The sequence below is a fragment of the Protomyctophum bolini genome (genome assembly GCF_963924005.1).
Source record: "Protomyctophum bolini genome assembly, chromosome: 13".
In the NCBI taxonomy this organism is placed as follows: Eukaryota; Metazoa; Chordata; class Actinopteri; order Myctophiformes; family Myctophidae; genus Protomyctophum; species Protomyctophum bolini.
The window spans coordinates 37,019,098-37,045,365 of NC_137874.1; the positions used below are offsets into that span (position 1 = coordinate 37,019,098).

The 26,268-nt window shown below is 42.8% G+C and overlaps 1 protein-coding gene across 1 annotated transcript in view; it reads right to left on the reverse strand.

The window, feature by feature from the left end:
• The window catches only part of fgf11b (fibroblast growth factor 11b), a gene marked incomplete at both ends in the record, with an annotated part of 36,292 nt that extends 15,487 nt beyond the window's left edge, over positions 1-20,805 (reverse strand). Inside the window, 2 exons of the mRNA XM_080779742.1 lie at positions 2,096-2,206; positions 20,613-20,805. Of these exons, the coding sequence (XP_080635868.1) occupies positions 2,096-2,206; positions 20,613-20,805 (304 nt within the window). The remainder of the gene's footprint in view (positions 1-2,095; positions 2,207-20,612) is intronic.
• Positions 20,806-26,268: the final 5,463 nt, after the last annotated feature.

Sequence of the window (26,268 nt, forward strand, 5' to 3'; positions counted from 1 at the left end):
GCGCGCACGCACACACACAGGCAAATGCATGAATCTCCTGCCCGAGAGTAAATGTCAGCCCAATAGATCTGTCAATATGATACGTTTTACTACCGATCTTCTTGTTGGAATCCCTAACAAACAACCCCCCCCCTTTCCACCTGATGGACTATAGTGAACTCATAGGTTGCATACAGTAAATATTTAGATTTTTAATTATTAGTACTTATAGAACAGATTTTTAATATATTATGCTTTTAAGTAGTTCCTCTTAAAAAGTCGTTTTTATGATCTTTTATATAGTATCTGTGTTTGTGTGTACTGTGATCTCTGTTGTCTTTACCACTGCACAAAAGAAGTTTCCGAAAGGAAAAATAAAGTTCTTTGAAGTTGAAGTAACATATGATACGAATGTTGTTTAAAGGTGTGGCCATGTTGTGCGTTTCATTGAATATGACTCTGATCATATTAAACTGCGTAAACTTTATACCTAAACTATATTTATATCTGTCAAAGGCATGAAACACAATAAAGCTCAAGAGCTTATTTCCATTGTGGTGCGGTGTTATCTGAGGATGCTGTCATGAGGATACAGTTTGAATCTGATGATTCTGGAACATGATGTCATTTACAAGACTGACATATCTTAAGCAGCAGGGATCTGTTGTGAGGTATGCGTTACAAGTATTGTTTTTCTTCTATTATTCTATTATGTGTCGGGACTCATTGTTGATGTAATGGAAGTGGATACCGTTCTCACAAAGGTGTGTGTGTGTGTGTGTGTGTGTGTGTGTGTGTGTGTGTGTGTGTGGCGCCACTACACGTGCGTGCGCGTTCTTCCAGTTATTTTAGCTTATTTGTCCCGTTAACACCTGAGGCCGATTCTACAGAGGCCTTCCAAACCAGTAGTTCTTTCAAGGTCTTTCAAAAATAGCAGAAGATGTAAGCTTGCTATTTTTGAATAGCCAACTCAAACATCTACAATGACAAAGATGCTTTCCTGTTTTTAATGGGTTATATATGAAGGCATACCGTCCATGTAGGCATGGCTGTATGTTTTATGTTAGGCGTGCCCACACTTTTTGACTCGAGAGCTACTTTCAAAATGACCAGCTCAACAAGATCTACCCACTGAAATAAATTATACATTAAGAAAAATGTACCTGAGGGTTGGAATAGCGGCACTGGTGTTACATACAAATAGAGGGGAGGATATGGAATAGGTAGGGCTTTTTGGTGTTTAATTTATAATGCTACCAACGTTTGTGTACAGCAACCCAGGCCCTGTTTTATGTCTGTCAATCAAGTCACCTTAATTCAAGTGGCAGATGCCAAAAATATTCTTTTAATATTTAAGTTAAATATCCTTTAGGGGCATGTCATGTGATCTACCTGCACAGCCTTTGTGATCTTCAGGTAGATCGCGATCTACCTTTTGGGCACCCCTGTTTTATGTAGTAATGGTTAACTATATGCCATCTGCATGAGTAATACGAATATTCTTTGGACCCAGTGTTTCCCCTATAAATAATTAAGGGAGTGGGGGGCTATTTAATGGCTCAGGACAGCAGGGGAATTAGAATGTTCCCTGTTGGATTCCCCACTCCCTCTGGGTGGGTTACTGTCTCCCTCTGGGTGGGTTACTGTCTCCCTCTGGGTGGGTTACTGTCTCCCTCTGGGTGGGTTACTGTCTCCCTCTGGGTGGGTTACTGTCTCCCTCTGGGTGGGTTACTGTCTCCCTCTGGGTGGGTTACTGTCTCCCTCTGGGTGGGTTACTGTCTCCCTCTGGGTGGGTTGCTGTCCAAGTTGGTCAGTCGGACGGTTCTCAAGATACGACGTACACTCGCACAGAGATTTCCCGCATTTATAGTAGGATGAAAATAAGACAATATGAGTTGTCCACCTTTTAACACATGACTCCTCCTCATTGCCTTTTTTCTCGCTAGAGGGTGTTTATTTTACAGAGAAGAAGTTACAACGCGAACACACAGATGGTGATGGTGAATTGAGAGCTGTGTCCTTTTGACTCTGTACGCTTTATTCACAGTTGTAGCGCGCACACACACACACACACACACACACACACACACACACACACACACACACACACACTTACAGAAGGAGCTGCCTTCGTCCTTTGTGCCGTCCATGGTGCCATCTGGCTTCATCTGCAGGTAGTATCCAAATGAACTGTACAGCCTGGTGACAATACCTTTCAGCTGCGGATCTGTGGAGCAATGGGAAAAACGCTGGTTTATTATACAAGTGCTGCTGAGCACAAAGACTCACAAAAGTATTGTTGGGGTATTCACAGACCTGCAAAAACCTATAAAAGTCGCAGGTTTTTGTTTGTTTGTTTTGATAAAAGAATCCACAGTGAATAACACTAACAGCCATGTTATTCACGGCCTGGCGTTCAATTGCCTGCCAAGAATACTGCCATTCCTACTATGGACTTTTTCTGTCTGTACTCTTCATATAATGCCAAGTGATCTGCTGTTGACAGTCCTTGTGTTTCAATCTCTCATCGGGTTTGAGTTGATGACAAACAATGACAAAGTACAATGAGTGATACTATAGTCAACACAGTAGACTAGCTGTCTGTTATTCAGCATAGTTTTATTGTTGGATATCAGCTGTCTGATGGCATTGGTAAAGGTAAAGGTTTTAAAATGTGTCAAACTTGTTTCTCATCACCGGGCAGTGCAGGGTTTATCCTACTGTAGGGATATGGCTAAACGGATAATATTGCGAACAAACAAAACTACAATACATAGCCTTCCTGGTCAATGATTGCATAAGTTGAGTACTTTTCTAAAGCAGGCTCTCATTTGTGCAGCTTTACAGTATGTTGCTATTCTCACTATTCATATTTTATACAGTATATATTGACTGGCTCAACTTGAGCAAACATACCTAATGTCAACCCCACTTAACCCATTCTGACCTGAGACCAGATTCATACGAGGTTTCCACTAGGACACACACTGGTCTGATTAACCCATTCTGACCTGAGATCAGATTCTAAAAATGTCAGTCGTTCTTCGATTTTTCAAAAATAGCAGACCTACAAGCTCGTAGCGCGCCACTCGGTGGCGCGCTATGAGCTTGTAGATCTGCTATTTTTCAATAGCTAAAGCATAACATGATGCTAACACCGAAATGGGTTCCCGGTCAGAATGGGTTAAGTTGTAAACAATGGTATTTTTGACAACAGCTTTGGTCATTGGAGGACAAAGTCATGTTAAGAGAGCTAGTCTATCCCCAACGTCATGAAATATACATACGGTAGGCAACGGAACAGGACAGTGGAAGAGGGAGGATGAATACAAAGGTTGAATTTTTGATGAGACCCGTCCAAGGGTAGCCTTTTTTGTGTTCATTTAAGAAACATAATCAGAATTCTAGCAGTGGCTCTGTGGTCAGTTCCCAGGCCCCCCAGCCCCCAGTGTGATGTTTAGGCGACCTATAAGTTGTGTCCTGGGCCGAGTCTCTTCTCCCTAGGTCAGGCACCTTTAGTGGCAAAGACGAGGCGAACTCTGCACATCCCCTGCCTTAACTTGGCTTCTCAGTCACTTTCACTATAGAGAAAACAGCCCAGGTGGACCCAGCGGACTCCCATGCAGCTTTAATGAGGAGGATGAAACATGGATGAAGGAACAGTTTATGGAAATAGACTCTGGAGGACTGACGACCATTTGGGAGCTCCCCTCCCTATAAAATGCCACCTATGCCCTTGCTCTCTCTCACGCACACGTGTGTATGCACGCACACGTGTACGTACGTACGTCACGTACGTACACATGCACGCAGGGAGAGAGAGAGAGAGAGACGCGTGCACAGAGCAAGCTAGGGCACTGCGGAATCTGCTTGTCTTCAATCGCACACTGATGCTATAGAGTGAGGAGTGTGAGTGGTGAATGACTGGAAGAGAGAGACAGACAGACAGACAGACAGACGTGTGTGGGAGGGATTATTTCCCCATAGGATGAGTGCCACGGTCAAGTTATCAGTAAAATTGCCACAGCTTCCCACCATAGTTACAACTAAGTATACTTGTGTCTACAACGGCACCGTCATCCCTCACCCCTTCACACACATTCTCTCCTTCTGCCTTGGCATCTCCATCCTTTAAAGGCACCTTGCCAAACACCTCCTTCCTCCATCCCTCTTTCTCTATTCGTGCTGTCTTTCTCTCTTTACCTCTGTTTCATATCCTGTGAGCTATGTGTGCTTTCATCCTGCCTAATAACACGATACATCACCCAATCAGAGCAGGGAAGCCGTTCATTACTTGTCCCCACAGACACAAGAGAGAGAGCTGAGAAGCCGGAAGACGGGGAAAAAGAAGGAAAGGAGGATTGGAGGATATAGTGAAAGGAGTGAGGTGACACTGTGCCATTAAGAGTGACAACTGCATATTGGTGTAGAAGCAGTACATTTAGGCTGACGTTTATTACAAAGCCTGAGCTGTATGGGGGGGTAAACGGCAATCTCAAGCTTGACGTCAGGGGCACTAAAAGTGATGTTTCACCTAATGGGGACTTCCAACTTATATTACACCAACACACTAAGTGTGTGTGTAGGTGTGTGTGCGCGTGTGCGTGAACATTTAGGAAGTAGATAAAGTGCTCCTCGGGGCACAGGTCTCCACAGGTACTGTAGGTTATTGTGGGCCAGAAATGGTCGGAATGCACCGGCGTGTGTGAAGTCTGACGGAAATTGGAAGCTGTGTTCATGATTTCAGACAATCGGGATGGAATATGAAAAATACCTCTCTTTCTTGACCATAGATATAATTTAATGTGTGCCGATTTGCATGATGTTTGTTTGGACAAAATCAGAGGTTCTGCTCTGGCAGGGAGGGATCCAGGGAGTGTCCGGTTCGATCTGGCCAACTGTGCTGGAGATGAGCTGTTCACGGACAGACGGACGGACTGACGGACGGAAAACATAGCCTCTCAGCCACGCCTTCAGGGCGAAATAGTTCCATACATGGGCATTCCCAGCTGATACCCCAATATTAAGCCCATATATGGGAATGCCAATATATGATCATATTGTGACAGTCATGATAACCACTGTGGTTGCCGCAAAGGTCACAGTTGACTATGGAATCATGCATTTCCCGTCAGTCAGTCAGTGTATCACTCAAAATCTACCTACATGGGGAAAGCCCCATATATGGTGCATCCCCAGGTCTCGTGCCATCACATGCGACCTCGGTCGCCCCCCAGGCGTCTTACTGGTTAAACCTATACTGTGATAATGACGTTAGGTGCCAAACAGCAAACAACTTACAACTTAGTGCATAAACACTGACTTGCCGTGTCCCTCACTCGACTCAAGGTCACAACATCACATGAATAGTATTACATTACGGTGCACACGTGCATTCTGTCAACGCGTCTATCTGTGCCTGCATGCCTGGGACGTACATATGCTACTGTATGCTTTGACTGATGTGGCATTACGGACAAACACATTCTACACGTTGCAAGAGACTTGTCACACTGTAACCAGAGTCACTGGGTTATGCTCATCATTATAACAGGACAAAATGGACACATAAACATTTGATACACCAGCGTACACTTTGACGCATGCACGCACGCCCGCACACACACACACACACACACACACACACACACAGTTTTTGAGGGGCACCAGTCCCTCCTATGCCCAGCTTTGTGTGTTTGTGTGAATCATCGCAGTTGATTACTGTACTACAGTAATAGTAGCAGTAACACAGAACGGGATTCATGACATATCCAGGTCTAAACCAAGTTGTGTTATTCTAGGCCATATACAATTTGGAACAGTATAATGCATGCGCTGATGTTTATAAAACATGCCTGCCATCAAAGTCCATGTGACCCACTATGCTTGAACAAAAGTGATGTGTGTGTGGTCACGTCACACAAGGTGACACGTTAGAAGTTCTGCGCGCGTGCGTGAGTGAGTGTGTGCGTGCGTGCGTGTGTGTGTGAGGAGTTAAGCCTATACTACTGTGTGAGTGAAGCCCTGACTCATGGCTCATAGCTTGGTCTGTACTAGTCTAGCTACTATTGGACCTGTGATCCACGGCTTGCATCACACCGTATGTAAATTAGGCATTTACTTCACAGGGGAATTCAGTGGTTTGTGCTGATGTCATAGCTGCGTGGCTGTGTAACATCAAATGTGTGCTTGTGTTGTGAGATCGGTGAGATGTCCTTTGAGGCAACTGGCAACAGTTTACGGGCCATATTGTTTTCACTTTCATGTTTAACGTTCTTTTGGGCACCCCTATAACTAGGGCTGTGAATCTTTGGGTGTCCCACGATTCGATTCAATTCCGATTCTTGGGGTCACGATTCGATTCAGAATCGATTCAAAACGATTCTCTATTCAAAATGATTCTCGATTCAATACACAATCTCAATCTTCATCACAATCTACTCCAGCCAACTGAAGTGACTATACTACAGTAACTTGTAAAGACATGTTTACTGTGATTACAGTAAACATTACAGCTTACATTTCATATAAAAAACACCATGTAGTGAAAACTCCTGTAACTGTAACCAGAAAAAAAACAAAAAAACAAATGATTTTTGGAAATTATGAATCGTTCATAACGGGAATCGCAAATCTAATTCGACATTTGACACCCCTACCTATAACCCTAACCCAAGCGACATTGATTTGCACCAAACTTGCTGTTATGATGAGATCTCTTAGGTGTCTTGTGGGTCAGCTGCCAACAGTTTACTTTAGGAGGCCGTTGTCCTGGTTGTGAGGGGACATACTGTAGGGCAGTGGTTCCCAAACGTTTTAGCCCGTGACCCAAAAAGAGACATTTCATCAAGTTCTCCCTGGTACCCAAACTACCAAAAATAGAAGATCTACAAGCTCACAACGTGTCACTTTGTGGTGCGTTGTGAGCTTGTAAATCGGCTTAACCCATTCTGACCTGAGATCAGATTCAAACGAGGTTTCCACTGGACACACACTGGTCTGATTAACCCATTCTGACCCGAGATCAGATTCTAAAAATGTCAGTCGTTCTTCGATTTTTTCAAAAATCGCAGACCTACAAGCTCGTAGCGCGCCACTCGGTGGCGCGCTATGAGCTTGTAGATCTGCTATTTTTCAATAGCTAAAGCATAACATGATGCTAACACCAAAATGGATTCCCGTTCAGAATGGGTTAAACATTTGTTTCCTAAATTATGAAATTTCTCAGATTTTTTAATTTCAGTTATAAATGTTACACAAGAGAAGCAAAATGCCGTTCGTCGTGTGCTGTGCTGCTTTGGATTATATTTGTTTGTTTGTTTGATGGAGAGGTAATGGCTGTGTCAGGCGGGCGCTGTTTAAGAATTGCTGATTTGTTACTGTCGGATGTTTCACTTTTTTATTATAGGCTGCTTAATTAATTGTGCGTCACTGCTTTCATAAAGCCGGCTGTGGTTCTGCTCATCAAACAAAAATGTTTGGTCAAACCATGGACCATGGACTCCCATTGGGAAAGAATTGTAGCGGCCATTAAACACAGACAAGACACAGAACATGTGTTTGATATGTGTGTATGAGGCCTGAAACCTTCTGAGTCAGTGCACAAACGCTAATCTCGCATGGTCAGGTCCAACAGCTTATGTCATTTCCAGTGACGGAGGGTTTGATCAAAAGTCTGACGTTTTGCCAGAAAAAACGTCAGTTATTAAGCCTCTGATCGACTATAACTAGTCTGTTATAACCGTTTTGTTTTTTTGCACTGAAATACTTTAACACCTTGGCCAGGGACTAAAGATTACAAATATTATAGCCTATCTGTGCGAGGAAAAAAGTATCATATAAGGAGCTCTCAATGCAGCCACCATTCAGTCGGCTCCATATATGGGCAATAAGGGGGCATGGCCATGGGCATATAGTATACTGATGACATCAGTGATCTCCATATACTGTATGCAGTGTATGGGCATTAACCCATTCTGACCTGAGATCAGATTCATACGAGGTTTTCCACTGGACACACACTGGTCTGATTAACCCATTCTGACCTGAGATCAGATTCTAAAAAATGTCAAGTCGTTCTTCGATTTTTCAAAAATAGCAGACCTACAAGCTCGTAGCGCGCCACTCGGTGGCGCGCTATGAGCTTGTAGATCTGCTATTTTTCAATGGCTAAAGCATAACATGATGCTAACACCAGAATGGGTTCCCGTTCAGAATGGGTTAAAGGGATGGAGATACAGAGATCTCCATATATGTTCATATTGCTCAGATTGAAGGTGCGAGTTGACATACATTATGTGCGGCCCGAACTCTAGTTAAATGGAAATGGGCATAGTTGCGAACGCAGTGAGCACTTACTATGAGACCTAGCAGATCATGTCTGTCTGTGCGTGCGTGCGTGTCCCCCCCCTTTGTGCCCATATATGGAGCTGAGTGATTTGTTTGTGATTGATGCAACACACTCCATATTTGGACGTATAGCTGCTTTGGGGACTCCTTACATATGGCTGAGTCATGGTGACATGAGACTTAAAAAAATAATAACTTAAAAATAAATCTTAAAAGAACCCAAATATGTACGAGCTGCGTTCGCTTCCCGCGTTTGCGCGTCTTACTGGTATTCAATAACTAAGTTCCTGAAGTTCCTTTGTTACTGCAGCCACACTATATATATACTGACTTAATTCCTAACTTGGAATCAAATTCCCCCAAAATTGTCACGCCTTTGTGTCCCTCACCCTCATGGGCAAAGTAAAAAAGAGAGTCAATAGACATGCTGCTACAAATCCCTCTGAACTGAAAATGTACAGTATTTGCAAGATAATCTTCATCTTCATATGCAACGGTATAAACAAACTAAGTACATTTCGTAAGCGCGAGAATGGGATGGTATAGGTATAGTGAATAATGTCTATACATTTAGTATTTATCCTGCTAAGGGAAAAGATGAGTTTGTTTACATCCTATTTTCATTTCCTACTTCACTAATGCGCCATAATGGACTGGAGTCTGCTGTGATCAAAGGAATCTGGGGAAAGAATATGGGGTTTAGCCTCAGGAAAACACACATATCTGCTAGTACTATCCATTAGATCCCGTTCTCAACGTAGAGACCCATTTGTACACTGTGTTAATTTAACACTGAGGATAACAGAGGACACCCAAAAAATAAGAAGAAAGAAAACGGGGGGCCCAAAATGGCCCGTGACCTAACTGTAACACACACACACACACACACACACACACACACACACACACACACACACACACACACACACACACACACACACACGGGAGTCCTTGATATGAAAAAGGTTAAGACCAGTGCATGTGCATTATATGATTTCAGTGAATGCAGTTAATATTCACACACACACACACACACACACACACACACACACACACACACACACACACACACACACACACACACACGGGAGTCCTTGATATGAAAAAGGTTAAGACCAGTGCATGTGCATTATATGATTTCAGTGAATGCAGTTAATATTCACACACACACACACACACACACACACACACACACACACACACACACACACACTTAAGAATCCCTTGTAGCAATTTAATTGCTCTGCAAACCAAGCAGTGGTAGAGGTTTATCTGTAATCTGTGTGGTGTATACCCACTCCCAGCTCGACGTTGCTTATCGTTATGCTAATGTATTTTGTATCTGGCATGATTTGTTAGTCTTTAGCTCAATGTGAGCTGTTCTGTGAGTTGCTGTTGCCCCTCTAGCTGAGGTCCTCTTGATTGGTTTGGAGGTAATTACTGGGGGGGTTTGCTTGACTGAGCAGCCAAGGGCATTTCTCATATTGCTCTGACTGAAGCCAGACCAAACTACAGGGGTTTTCCTCTGCTTTCATTTTAAGGACTCCCTGTCTCTCTTCGCTCCCTTCAACATCACTCTCCCTTTCAACTCCTCTACCCTCTATTTTCCACCAGTTTGCAAGATTCTCTCTCTCTTTCTCTCTCTCTCTCTCTCTCTCTCTCTCTCTCTCTCTCTCTCTCTCTCTCTCTCTCTGTCTCTCTGTCTCTATGTGTGCGTGTGAGAAAGAGAGAGCATTCTGTCTCCAGTGTAGTGTTTGATTCTGCTTCTAATAAAATGAGAACATCTTTCTCTTTTTTTCCTCTCAAAACTGGGCCATAAGCTCTGGAGTACTGCTAGTAATTATCAACCTTATGAAAAGCTATAAAGGGGAGGGGGTGGGGGGGGGGGGGGGGGGGGGGCTAATCGTTAAAGCCAGTTAACAATATTGGGGCAATGCTGAGGAGGAATGGAATAAATATAAACCTCCAGACGTAGTGGGGTAAAAAGGATGGAGACGAGACGAGAGTGAGAGGGAAAGAGATAGAGAAGGAGAGGTCAGGGAAGGAAAGGGTATAGGTTGCAAATGAGGACGTATCTATCGGTACGCATGGAAACTGCAGAACACGAGGAGAGGAGAGGAAGTGGTATAAGCATAATTGAGGCTTTGTATGACCTCCTCATTCGCAGATTAAACAACACCTTCTTAATTTCAATGGAGGGCCTCTCTGTCTCTCAGACAACTCCACATGATACCCACAGCAGATCACGTTGACGAGCCAGAGTTATTACTGCCAATTAACCCATTCTGACCTGAGATCAGATTCATACGAGGTTTCCACTGGACAACACACTGGTCTGATTAACCCATTCTGACCTGAGATCAGATTCAGTCGATCAGTCAGTCGTTCTTTGATTTTTCAAAAATAGCAGACCTACAAGCTCGTAGCGCGCCACTCGGTGGCGCGCTATGAGCTTGTAGATCTGCTATTTTTCAATAGCTAAAGCATAACATGATGCCAACACCAAAACGGGTTCCCGGTCAGAATGGGTTAACACTGCTGACAAGGACGTGTCAAACACACGCCATGTGAAATAGGACAGCACGCTGGTTCCCTTTCACACATTAAATATTCACACGTTTAATATTGTGCTCCATTGACATTTGGACAGATACACCACCCGTGACATTTTTTGAAGAGAGCCATCCTGCAGACTGCAGGAGATTCAACGTGACACATTATTGATGTGATGTCTCATTGTCTTTGCTTCCTTTAGGCATGATTATTATTATTATTATTATCACTTGTAGACATTAATTCATGTTCTCGTGGTTTACAGTGACATGGCAAGACAAGATGTAGGATGGTAAAGAAGATGTATGCCCTGTTCACACAGTTGCTGTGAGCTTGTAGGTCGGCTACATTCAGCCCGGGACACATCGGTATCGGTAGGCTGCATTCTGTGCGTTCATCACGGCTACTGTTTTGACTTTTGACAGGGACGATGCGCGTTGTCCGACATTACTAACACTAAATCTAACCCTAACTCTAACCTTCACCCTCACCCTAACCTCAGTCTTAACCGGCCACGTAACTTAAGTCCCCTAACCTCATATCATTCTTAACCGGCCACAGGAGTCAGTTGACAACGTTTGTCGTCACTGTCAAAACAGTATAGCCGTGATCAACGCACAAAATGCAGCCTACTGCAGATGTTGGTAGGTCAATAGACGGCTACTGAGAGCATTCAATGCTCTGATTAAACGTGATTTTGACACCTTCAATGCATTGATGGCATTCGAAGCGGGAGCAATGGACGCAGTTCAGTGGGTGTGCTTGTCTAGTATGCAGCATCTCTCTCTGACAACTCTCAAACTCTCTCTCACACACACACATACACACACACACACACACACACACACACACACACACACACACACACACACACACACACACACACACACACACACACACACACACACACACAAACACACACACCCACTTTGTATGAACCTGATAAAACGGCTCGCCCGTTCCCTTTCCCATGAACCCTCCAGTTGAAGCAGAAATAGGCCTATGAATCTGTTAAAAGAACAAAGGCTCCTACATGCCCACTCAGGTCTAGACCTCGACGAGGCTGCGTGACGATCACACACACTGTAGTAAACAAACAACTAATCTAAGCTGCATGGTTAATGATGCACAATTAATCTGCAGAACTTGAACTTGATCTGATTGATGTTGAAACACCTCTTTGAGTCAATTACATGCTCCATGAGTGGAAGTGTTTTGCCTGCCAGTAGCAATGCTGCAGCATAGGGATACATTCATTGGGGTACTATTGGTGGAGGGATTCTTGTGCACGTTTCAATCAAACCTTTTTTGAGATGAAGCTTAGGTGACACAAAATCATATGACAGAGTTTTGGTGTTGTGTGCAGTGCTCGTATGAAAAGCTACAGGGCTATTCTGTTTGTTAATTCCTTCTGTCACTAATGCTTGTATTGTACGGGGTGCCGGGGGAGACTAGGAACACATACCAGCCGGGCCCGGGACAGGCACCTGCATATCGGACTAAATTGGCATAAAACTAATGAAGTAGTAAGAGAATGCAACCAAAGCATGTCAAGTTGTCAACCAGCAGTCTGTCTATGGATGTAACACAAACTACTGTACATGTAAGAGCCATTTGAGCCCTTTTTGATTTGATGACATCACTGCATTGCCAAACTCAGGCCAAAGTTGCCAGGTTTGCAGTGAGGGAAAACCAGTAGCGCTAAAGTATAAGACTTTGACACTAAAGGTGTGATAAAATAATCATCCAAATGGAAATTCATTCAAAGGAATTCATTACATTTTGACTATGTAACTTAAGTGCACAATTCAAGGACTAACCTAATATAGCACAAAGTAGTGATTTAATAGGACAAAATAATGCATTTATGAATGTCCCAGATGACAATAATACACTGGACCATAAAACAAGTCTCTAACAAGACTCTCATACATTGTTTAAACTTATTTTATGCAGTAGTGAATTTTTTTGTTTGATTTTTAATAACAAAAGCGATTGTGTCATAATGACAACAAATCATATTAGTGCCATAGTTACACCATGATTGGTGAGGTGACCTATTTAAACATTTGATCCCGCAGCGGCTGCTGTTCTAATTGTGGAGATTGATCTGATGCAGTGCATGTACAATTAAATCAGCCTGTTGTTTACCCCACATTACATTTGGTAGGTCACCAACTAAGGCATAAATAGCAACCAACAGAAAAGTTAACAAATGAAACATATATTGGGGTAACAGGGGCAACAGGGGGTAACAGGGGCCAGCAACCCCTGTTGCAGCACTCGCAAGAGAGCAGCAAGGAAGCTACAAATCGTACAAATGAGCAATTCTCCCAGAGTCTCCCGAGAGGAGGGGAGGGGAGGGGAGGGAAGGGGAAGAGAGACTCGCTAAAACAGATTAAACGACAACGACAAACGACAAAGACAATGACACAGACGCAGTGAAGGCTCAAACAAATCACCTTGACTCAAAAACACCAGGGTAAGGCCAAGTGTGGACAAGGACGGATTCATGCACACCGCACAGACTTATCGTCTGGTGAGACATACTGTAGGAAGACCCTAGGCAGTAAGCAAACCATATAGAGACCTCTCAGTGTCTGCAATCTCCCAAGAACACACAAGGCAGAGAGGGGGCCTCCTGTTGGCTCTGGCAGGTGAGAAAGGACAATAGCTGGAAGCCTGGATGAGAGGGGCAGTGATTTGGCCAATCACTGCTGACCCGCCAACTGGAGAGTGTTGGTGGTTAACCCATTCTGACCGGGCACCCATTTTGGGGTTAGCATCATGTTATGCTTTAGCTATTGAAAAATAGCAGATCTACAAGCTCATAGCGCGCCACCGAGTGGCGCGCTACGAGCTTGTAGGTCTGCTATTTTTGAAAAATCGAAGGACGACTGACATTTTTTAGAATCTGATCTCAGGTCAGAACGTTTCATCAGACCAGTGTGTGTCCAGTGGAAACCTCGTATGAATCTGATCTCAGGTCAGAATGGGTTAAGGGTCGAAACACTTTAAGAAGGCAGGGGACCTGATGACCTCTTTTCCAGGCCAAGGCTTTATCCATTACAGATGGATTATAATCACATCTTTGATTTATTTACAAACTGTAAGGCTGTAATGTGAAATGTAACTTGTTCTTTGCGAGTCCTTCGTGAGGGGAAGTACTGTAAGAACCAAGTTCTTACAGTACTTCCCCTCACGAAGGACTCGCAAATAATGCCATAAATTGACATAAACATTTGTAATTACACTGGTCTCTACTGTCATACACGGCTATCGTCAAGCTCAGACAAACACACTCGAATGCAATCTACGCTGCTTTGCTTAGTTGACAGACAGCTTCAAACAAAGACACAAATAACATAGCCTCGCGTAGCGATGCTAATATCACTGCGTGGATATTAGTCTCGTCCCTCTCGTGTTAGTTTTTTTTCGAGGCAATATCCCACCAGATATTTGAATACTGGGCTCTGGTCGATTATAGCCTGGTTCCAGACTAATCTGCTTGGCCGTCACCATTTCGGCCGTGGAGTCCTCCCACAATTGAGACTGGCCAGACTAAATCTGCCTGGGGCAATATGCATCGCAAAGGCAGATGAAGGCTGGCTAGTGGCTATGCAAGGCTACAAATAACACACATTAGGATGCACACTCATGTACACTTTGTTATGTGCACAGCACACATGCCCACAAATGCATACACGTTCACACACACACACTTATGCATATGGCAATCATTGTCACAATTGCAAAGCATAAACATGTGAACATGTTGTAATATTATTCCTATAGAAACACAGATCAGCACAGACGGTAACAATAAGCAGAGTCCGTTATTTCAATACGAACACTGTAGGTGTATAAACTAAGGCAATATTGAGCGTGACCATTCTGGGCACAGAATGCTCTTACAAATCTGTTCATCGTATGTTTGCACTGAACCTATTCCCCAAATGTAGTTAATGTTGTATTTATGTCATTAGCCCGTAGGTTCATTGTCCCGAAATTACTATCCCCATGCCATCTCTAACCCTAACCTAAACATCACCGCAAGCACGGAAGCAGTGCAGGTTCGCCAACCTTAATGCATGTTCGGACTAACGGGACTTCGGATCTATAGGAGAAATGACCTTGCCCATTGACATTGACCTTGCACGGAATTCTGAAACATATATATTTGACTTTGCGTGTTGAAGTGCTCAGAATCTATTTATTGGAATAAAAGTCAATTATTTGATATGACCTTTACTATACTGTACAACTATAGCAGACATTGTTCTTTAGATTAGATTTACCCACCTGGGAATACCCAAGTATTTATATGAAATACATGATTTATTAAATAATCTTTTCACCTGGATTTACACACACACACACACACACACACACACACACACACACACACGCGCACACACACACGCGCACACACACACACACACACACACACACACACACACACACACACACACACACACACACACACACACACCATTCAATCGTACCATATGGCAAAATGTAAGCTTTAAGAGAATAGCTTACTTTACATATTCCAACATCCTTTGTATAGGTCACAGTAACACAGATGAATAAAATTTGCATATGGATAAGATATGCATATGCATTTTAAGACCCCTTTTGGTCCTCGCCCTTTATGCTTCGTTTTACCATGAACAGTGAAAATAGCCAAACTACAAGCTCACAAAGCATCACACCTTAGATTTGTATATTTGCTATTTTCACAATGTGTGTACATTTTTAACATTATAATTCACTTATAATGAGGGGCATTCCACTCATTTTCAACATTTTACTGTGTCATTAATATACCTTAGTTAGAGCTGTTGTGTGGAAATAATAAAAAAGTCCCCCCCCATTCTGTGTTTCCCAGAACTGTAAGTATGAAAAAAATCATTAACATGGTGAAACACATCTTGATGACATCATCAAGATTATGTGATTTTATTCAGACCTCCAGTTCTAGGAAACACAGAATGGGGGGGACTTTTTATTATTATTTCCACACAACAGCTCTAAGGTATATTAATGACATAGTAAAATGTTGAAAATGAGTGGAATGCCCCTTTAGGGAAGAACTGTTATGTCTATTCATGTTCTTACCCAAACCTACTAGTCTTCACTCTCTCACACTATTCTTATCATCATCGCTGAGGCTGTCCTCTATCCTCACTCTTTCTCTTGTTAGAGGTTAAAGTCAATCTGTCCTTGTCAGGTTTAATCAAAGTATCCACAGATTCAATTTAGCAGCCATGTGTGCGAGGTTAAGGTAGCATTCTGTCATTTGTTATCTTTAGGGCAAGAGAAAACAAAAGGATTTTACTAATGCATACTTCTGCCCTGTGCACATGGACACACAAGGACACACGGACAGAGGTGAAAACATGATCTCTGCTTCCCAGCCTTAAGGTACATCTGAGATAAAGATTGATTAGTGTAGCAAATAGCAATAACTACAGCATGAAGTACAACATGACATCTAAGCAATAACAAGCCATACGATCCATTTCCAGTGATCCAGCTGTTCAACATGTCCTAATGAATTGGCATTGCCTCAATTAACACTGACGCTCTGGTTATCAAATGGAATCCTCAGTTTTCAATTCTCCGTTCATAATCAGCTCTGTTTTGCAGTAGGCTACGGAAGTAGTAGAAATGTAACATGGTGAGAAATAAATGTCAATGAATAAGTACAGAAATCCAGCTAGTGCATAAAACTTGGATTGTGTGCCATCAGGCATTGCTTTAAACCTACAGGTATATGCGATAAAATATCACTTTACTTTAATAGTGTAGGTTTAAGTCTGAGAGGAATTCCTATCTTACTATCTCATCTTCTCCCCCCACATGCTGTGTCTTAAACAGTCTGTTTCACTCCCTGCATGTCCACCTTCCCTTTTTATCTGCACACCTATCTCTCCCCTCCTCAGTTACTCCATTTTGATTAGTTCTTTATCTATCTTCACCTGCATCCTCCCCATCCACCCCTGGCTTCTGACACACTTTCTTCTTACATCTTTGATATCTTTAAGGCCTCTTACTAGCCGCATCCCCCTCCCCCACCCCACAGTCTCTCCCTCTTTCGGTCTGACCCCTGTCGCTGTCAGTAAAGTTCGGATGAGAAGCTACCTAACACTGCATTGTCTGATCAGGTGTTGTCGAGTAAGCGAGTTTGTGGCCCTGATCTCTTGCGGTCAGCTTAATGCTATCCTCTACTGGATGTCTCCTTGTAACCCTGTCTGCTGCTTGCCAAAAGGGGCCCCAGATTTGTGACCCAACAGTCGATTGACTCGTTGGATTCTTACTCCTACACCATGCTAGAGCCCACTCCTTGCCAGAAGATGTCTGGGACTTCACCGTCTCCTGCCAATTCATCCGAACAGATCAAATGCCCTGCAGCAAATGCTGTCTTTTAATTTTATTCAAACATTTCTGCCGTTACAGAAACAATCAAGTGGACACCAGTCTGTAGCGTTATTATTATTTCTGTTTTTATGATTGCGTGCCTGTTATAGTATAATGACGATAATGTGTGGGTGAAGCTGTTCTTTAGAGCGGTAGTGAAGGAGATACACAGAGGCAAGCAAGGGGTCACTGTCCAATATCCTACACCTTTCAAGTCAGCTTCCACCTTGAACACTCTAAGAGGGTGATTATTGATTAATCAGTATACATTAATGAGCTGAATTGATCTCAAAAGGGGGAGGCACCCCAGATTACTGATAGAGACAGAGTGCTTTTATCAGGGAAATGCAGGCAGCCATCTTAAAAATGACCACACAGGGGGAGAGGAGGAGGAAGGTAGACTGGAAGAGGATGAGGGAGATGATGATGAGGAAGGCTGACTCAGTTTGACAGGGGCTCTGCACGCACACACACACACACACACACACACACACACACACACACACACACACACACACACACACACACCAATACATGAGTATTGAATTATCACTACACATTCTTACAAACACCAAAAGAATGTCATGCAAAGGTTAAATGTTTCTACTCCACCATCAATTTTTAACACAACATCAGAACATCTGACACAACTTTTAAACAACTATTTTGGAGATCTCAAGTAGTAAACATTGAATGGCTAATGTGAGGAATCATTTTCATATCAAATGAAAGTAGGGGATCAGAGCTACAGGGTTTGATGTCACACTTATTGACCCAACATTTTTGGAACTACAGCAGAAGTATGGTTTTCCTGCAAAGATTAGAGATCTGAGATATCGGGCTTCAAAGTTTGGATTTTCATGCTTGCTTCTTTGAAATTGGACTACTTTGGGAAAATAATCTCTGCTTTGTATTTATATATTTTAATTGATCCCACACATTGATAACCCTAACTTGATATTATGCATGATTTCATATTTACACACCAATTTCAGTTGCTGTGGGTCTTTTTAGGTAGACTTTTGTCCATAGATGTATTTGCGTGCGGGGGTGCATACTTAGTTTAGACTAGTCATTGGTTAGACATGGGTTAAGGTTAGGTTTAGGTGTGCTGCCCCGTGGGAGGTTAAGTTCAGGGTGAGGGTTTGAGATAGGTTGTAGTTGTAGGACTAATGACTGGTCTAACCAATGACTAGTCTAAACCAAAAAGTCTAAACTAAGTACTACACCCGTATTTGCGCTCTCATGTAAGGTGTGTGGCCGCCAGATGACCAGCTATATGAGCAACATGAAAGGCAGCTCTTAAAGGTTAGCGTGAACAAGGCCAGAGGACAAGACAACAGCAACCGCAAGGTGCACAAGGTGCACACGGGCAGCTGCAGTTCAGCACGTTTTCAACCTCTCCCTGATGAGGCCACATTTGCTCCGCCAGCCCTAGAACAGTGGTTCTCTTTTTTTTACCCTTTTCTTTTTCCTTTATTTATTCAAGGAAGCCCATTGAGAGCCAGCCCTCTTTTTCAAGGACGCCCTGATCACACCATACCTCAACCTGATTTTTTTTGGGGGCGGGGGGGAGGGAGGGAGGGGTCCCCAGATGACAGTGCAATTTCAGGTCTTTTTAAAGACCTAAAAGAAAAACAAGAAAGAAAGAAAGAAAATAAAAAGCCCATTACTGCGTCAAAAGTAATTAACTAATGATACTATAAAAATTGTCAAATAATATGAGGCAACATTTTGGAAAATGTATAAGCTCACAACTTGCATTGTGAATCGTTGTAGATCTGCTATTTTCCACAATATTTATCTGTGGAACGGAGTCAGACAACTCCTAATTCAAGTGCTTTTCAGAGTGGAGGGGAGTCTCTAGTTCAAATATGACTATTTTGGGGGGGGTCAAGCTTACTTACTTACTAAGCTTTCTTAACTAACGTATGACTCATGATGACTATTTTTATGTATTTGATGTATTTCCATGTTTTTTGTTCTTGCTTACTGTAAATTGCTCTGGATTATGAGTAAATTGTCAAGGCCCGAAAAGGTTGAGTACAAAGTGCAAGATCAGAGCAAATGGCATGAACCCTATAGTCAACATCTATGTCAGGGTAAATGGTTACATAGGAGGTCAAGAAAATAATTCAGCGCTTAAAAAGAAAACTTCTAAGCTGTAGGATAGGACATGGGGTGCCTGATTGACTTTGCATAGTTAGTGCACTAAGCACATGCTTCACATATTTTGTACGGGAACCCCTTTTGGTGTTAACATTACGTTATGCTTTAGCTATTTAAAAATAGCAGATCTACAAGCTCAGCGCGCCACCGAGTGGCGCGCTACGAGCTTGTAGGTCTGCTATTTTTGAAAAATCGAAGAGCAACGGACATTTTTAGAATCTGATCTCAGGTCAGAATGGGTTAATCAGACCAGTGTGTGTCCAGTGGAAACCTCGTGTGAATCTGATCTCAGGTCAAAGGATAAGGTTAAACTTTATATTTTGGACTGAGGGTGGTGCTTGAGGAAAGGTTGTGGGGTCACTCAAACGGTTGGGAATAGGATTCATCCAGGGGAATACAAATGCACGAGAAGTGCATCATGACAAACCGTGTTTTGCGGACTGTCCTCCATCAAGAGAAACTGTGCACAATATTAGCACTCCACACAAAACAAGTGGCACAGGTTCTCTAGCACTGTTCCTCAGCATAGCTGTCAACCCCAGTGATGATATTAGCTTGTCTAGCCTTCAGGCTTCTGCAGAGTCAGACATACAACTTTGCAAAACAGACTCTGCTTGGTAGGCAGTTTAGTTATTTAGGCATGTTTACTCTGGCTTCCACGCTTGGGGGGAATTTCCTGGTTCAGACCTGGTGCAAAAGCAGCTGCAGGATTACATTGGTGCATATACTACAGTACACACGCACGCACGCGCGCACACACACACACACACACACACACACACACACACACACACACACACACACACACACACACACACACACACACACACACACACACACACACACACACACACACACACACACACACACACACACCGTTGTATGTAATCAAAACATTAAACTGGATATAGTTTTTCTTTTGTTCAATAGTTGAATAGCCAATTAAGGTTTATATCTTGAATTATTCGGTTAATTTGAGTGTATTACAAAAATGCACATTTTGGAAAATATAATTTATATACATTACATACAATGAATAAATTCACTGAAATCCAGATATCATGTCTGGTGACAGAACCCCCCCCAGTAAGGAACAGAAAGTAAAGGAGAAGTATAAATGGCCCATAGCTGCTACTGACCTGGTTTTTTTTCGTTTCGACCTTTCCGACCCCCACATAGTCGTACTTTGGATATCAGAAGTAGGATCTGCTTCTGACACAGGGACTTGTTGCTTTTGGGACAGGGCCTGCGCTTGTTTGCTACCGGTCGGTTGGCTTGGTCGTCCTTGACAGCCCGTTTCTGTCTGATGAGAGAGCTGGCGAGAGCTGCCATCTTCCCCCCCCTCTCACCTTTGGGAGGGGGGTGTCTTCTTTCCCAACAACCCCTCTTCTGGTTAGGGCTGTTAACTCTCCTCGAAGCACCGAGGTGGGACGAGGGGTTCTGGAGGAGAGACCCCCCTCCTGGGGGAGCTAAGGATGTAGGCTATAAGCGGCGCTAAACAAACACTAGTTTAGTGTCAAGCTTCCCGAGGAAGGCGGACACTTATTGTGTAAGATGCGAGTCCACCTACAATCTGATGGAAAACTACTCTACTCTTTTCTAAAAAAAGAAAAATGAAAATGTGTCACGCCGATATCAAAAGATCGCAGTCAAAAGTGCTGAGTGCTGTGGTCACATTTTCTGTAAAACATAGATTATTCAGTGACTATATAACTACTAAAAATAATAACGTATGGACTTTAACCTGCTTCTCCGCTCATCTTGTCCACACATTTAGAATATACCTACCAAAAATATATAAAACAAAAAAAAAAACTAGTTCACAATACAGCAAAAGTAACTAAATTCCTATATAGAGAGATTATACTCTTTTACGTATAAAAATAACACCTCGTCCAATGAAAAGTGGCATCATCGTGATGCTATGAAACGCATAAAAATGCGAGAGCAGCCAAGCTGGCTGTTACCGCCTGTGTAGTCCACGGAGGTCCAACTTTTCCCCCCATTTAAATGTGCATGCAGGGAACAATAATAAAATGAGATTCTGAGCAGTAATCCAGCAGATTTAGATCCAGAGGTAGTAGAACTGCACGTGGGACACACACGGACGCGGCAGACGGTCTTGCAGGAATGAAGACAGGAACAGTGCAGAGGGATGGACAGAGAGATCTCTCCTCTACCTCCGATGGCATGCTCTCTATCCCACAGCCCTCACCAACCCACCCCTTCCCTCCCTCCCTCCCTCCCTCCCTCCCTTCCAAAGTCAGCGAGTGAGTGTGAGAGTATGTGTGCGCGAATTCCAGCAGCCACCATCAGTAGGGGTGACATTCATGAAAGAGAGAGAGAGAGGGAGAGAGAGAGAGGGAGAGAGGAGATAGAGAGAGTGAGAGAGAGAAAAGAGAGAGAGAGAGAGATAGAGAGAGAGAGAGAGAGAAAAGAGAGAGTGAGAGTGAGGGTAGGGGGAGGGAAGGAGAGGTGGTGATGTGAGGGAATTGAGCTTGACTGGAAACAAGGGGGGGGGGGGGGGGTACAGGCAGCAGCCACTTCTCAGAATTAACGCTCTGAGAAGCTACAATTTCTACGTTGTACATTCACTCATCCATTTGACTGCCCTGCTGAAGCAGAAAGATAGCGCAACGGGCAAGGGGAGGTGAGAGAAGTGTGTGTGTGCGAGAGAGAGAGAGAAGAGTGCTTAAGGTGCAGATTGTGACAGTTCTCTGTCTCTTCAGGAGGAACAGCAACACTGTGGGCTATTTCACGCACGCGCGCACACACACACACACACACACACACACACACACACACACCACAAACCTTTTGTAGCATGGTGGAGAATAGAAGCTGTTTTAATTTTGTGTCCGTACCCAGGAATTTGCAATATCATCACTAAATGCTGCCTTTTATTTTGTTTCTTTATTCTATCCATTTTGCTATGTCAGTCTTTCGGATGCTCCACAGGCATTTACTGTAGTGTCTCACATCATAGACACAGGCTGGGATACACTATCCCTGACAGAAACATGAGCTACAAAATGAGCCACCCCCACATCACATCACCCAAGGTTAACAAAAACTAGATTTGGGAAGAAAAAAATATTTTAGTTAACTGAAATAAAAACAAGAACGATGCTGTACAAGAACAACACCCGTTTTATTTGATATCACTTCTTCACACATTCAATCACATGCAGTCCTTCACAGAGGTTTTGGAGTCCAACCTCATACAACCAACGTGACTGTGACGTCACGTGACATATAGCCACGTAATTTGGTGACGCGTTTATTTAACAAAATCAGACCTGTCTGAACTGAGTGTTGCTGTGTGTGTGTGTGTGTGCGCGGCTGCGCGCGTGAAGTAGTTAATGACTATCCTCCTCTGAAGCATTTTACAGTAAAAAAGAAAGGAAAAAAAAAGTCCAGTTCTCAAGTTCAACTCATGAGATGCAGGAAGAGGAAAGTTATATACTGTAATTTGTTTGTAACAATGAAATATTAATCCTTGTTTGTTTTTATTAATTTCTAAATGATGTCATTCAGAAGAGCATTTGTCCAGTCAAACTATATACTGTATATAGTACCTTATGATCAAGATTAGATTGTTTTCAAGTTATTTGCTTCTAAATGAGACTTAAATGAACGGATAATTGCCATCATGTCATTCTTTAGCTTGAATCAGCTGTGCAGCTGAGCAGAAAAACCCTCTTAGTAATTCTCCTGCCGTACCCTGGAGACTCCACCACGATAAATCAACTTTTTCTGAGGGCTGATCAATCCCATTTTATTTGGCATGGCACCTCTTTTACAAGGCAATTGCCAAGGAAACCAGCAGCGGAAGCATCTTGAAAATGCAAGGTCAATTTACATTATTTCTAACAAGGCCCAGCAAGGTCACAGTCAGCCAGGCATTGATTGACAGGTGACAGCAGATGTTTGGCTTCCACAGGGGGGTGAGAAAGAGACGGTAAAGACAGCAGAGACAATGCTGTTAGCATTGACAAGGAAACGGAATATGTTTTCCCCTTTACAGGATCGGTTTCTCTGCTCCGTCTATTATTCTTAGCCACCATCCATGTTCCTTACTATAGTATAGACAGAACATCATGTCTTATAAATGCAGCCTGGTCGCCAGAGAAGATGTCCAAAGTGCAAAGCACAAAAAGGGCGTTCGTTTGGGTTAGGAATACCAACAGTCCTACAGTCATGATGAGTCCGACACCCTACCCCAAACTAAACTAACCCTAAACACACGCGGAAGCCAAGGGTGATTTGTAACCGGCAATACATGTCTGGAGTGACGGTGTTGTCGGACTCATGACTGTACGGTATCTAACAAACATATGCACGGACGTTGTTTAATCCCCCAAAAAACGATGATCGTATATATATATATATACATAACATATATACAGTATATAACTGGTACGACTCACTCACTTACAGTTGCTGTATGTCACTCCCCTAATCTCTCTCCTTGTTTCCTGTCTCTCGATCTCCATTGTACTGTCAATAGAGGCAGAAAAGCCTGAAAAAATACCCCCCGCCCCCACACACAATAATAATAATAAATAATAATAATAATAATAATAATAATTCTTGTGTTTCATTTTGTAGCCTATTGAAGACATATACTTAACATTACTGCTGGCAAGTTTCTATTGTTTCCCATCTCAGGCACCTTTCTTGCATACATAAATCATATTCTAATATCCATGACCCACAGGTGAGCTGCTCATTAGGTCTGAGCATTACTGTATATAATGTTCTACACCAGTCTTAACATGGTCCCAGTCAGACCACTGCCTCATAATTTGTCCTCGGCTCTGTGAATCAACCTACAGAATGTGTATGTAGGCTACTAAAAATGCAGGCAGTAAAATTGTTATAAAGGTTATATACCTTTATTCAAGCTTCAGATGTTCGGCCCATTTTCACACCGAAGTTGTTTATTAACCGATGAAAACAAACCAGGGCTTTTTGTGGTGAGATTACTATACCTTTGCACATTTCAGCACTTTATGAAGTACCATAAGTTGGGTCTCAAAAGTCTAACACAATTTCCTAAAACCAGAAAACGTTTTTGTTTTGTTTTGTTTTTTATGCTGACATTGTTTGTTACATACTTTCGTACGTGAGGTGAAGGATTTTTAGAGACAAGCCAACTCTAAACCAACCACAGTCTTGCATTTGGGAGTTAAGTTAGAACTACATTTACAGCCTGATTTTGGGTCTCTCTCTTTTTAGAGAGAGTCCCATAGTCATCTTACACGGTTGATCCTAGGTATTGCTAATCAATACCTAGTATTGCTTGGTCAGACATACATTAGTATTGCTATTAGTATAACCTACACACTACACAGCATTTAAATGTCTGAATAGAGGATCAGGGTGACCCAATTTTGTAGGTTGTATTGTAACATTTGATTTAGTAAAACATTACATAATATAGCTTTAATGATGATATTTTAGAACACAACAACAATACATTGTCAAAAACATGTACTGTATTTGTGTCAGTGAAAGATTATATCAGAAATAGCTGTTGCATTATTGAGAAAGTTACACAGTATGGTAATTTGAAAATAGTTTAGATATAGAACAAACTATGGTTGGTTTAGTGTAGTAGCCTACTTTAGAGTAGACCACATATACATTGTGACCATTTCTGAAGCAGTCAATCAGGGTTTGTGATTTGCATCATGAGAAGCAGTCCTCGTGTCAGTAACGCGCTGTATGAACTGAATCCTTTATGTTGATCAATCTAGTAGACTTACTGATGAACCACAAATTGACATCGACCCGTCCGAGAAGGTATTTTCTATAGCTGTCACTGTGGGTGGGAGGAGTGGCTCAGGGGTAGAGCAGTCTGATGGGAACCATGAGGTTCCCAATTTGATCCCGGGCTCCCCCAGAGCTACAGGTAGTATCAAAAGACTCTGAACCCCTAATTGCTCCCCATGTGCAGGTCGGTGGCGGTGCCTTGCATGGTTAAATGCACCATTTGGCATTTACCATTTAATTACATAGTGAATACATTATTTCTTATAGTTATAAGTAACAACTTGTTGAGTTTTTTACGTCAATTTTTTACAGGTGGCATCCCTACCATTTGTTATAGCTTGTGTGCCACTGTAGGCCTATTTCCTCCCAGATAATGGTCATTATTATTATTATATCCTTAGTTTCCCAAAAACTGTACATTTAAGTGTCAAGAAACTATTACTGTGGACACATCCAACAGCTCATTCAAAAAGATCTGCAAAAAAAATGCTTTTTTACATTGGATTACACAGAGGAACAGGCATACCACTTTCTCTTGACCTCCGTCACATTTGCTGGTGCATTCACATTGTACGGATTATAATTTTGAGAGACCATTCCATATTAAGCCAGTGTGATGAGAGGTACATGTTCCTGGCAGTCATTCCTATACAGTCCGGTTTCCATTGAGGTCCATTTAAGCAGATGTAATGCAGCTCGTCCCCCATTTATTGGCCAGCCAGTCCCCTTCAGCAACAACTCGCCAGGGCCACCATGCGTTGTTCGCTCAATGTGTGGCCATCACATACCCCCTTCAGAGCTCTCACTGAAACAGCCAGAGGTAGTTACTTCGAGGTCACACTGAGCCTGCTGTGTGTGTGCTGCACTGTGAAGCGGCCGCTGGTGTCCTTCATATATCCAATGGAGGGCTATGTGTGATCAGTCTGTAAAGTGAATTCCCTCCCTATAGGTATAGGAGGTAGGCTTGTGTGAGTCGAGGGCCCATTTGATTGCCAGAGCTTCTTACTCCACCGTCCT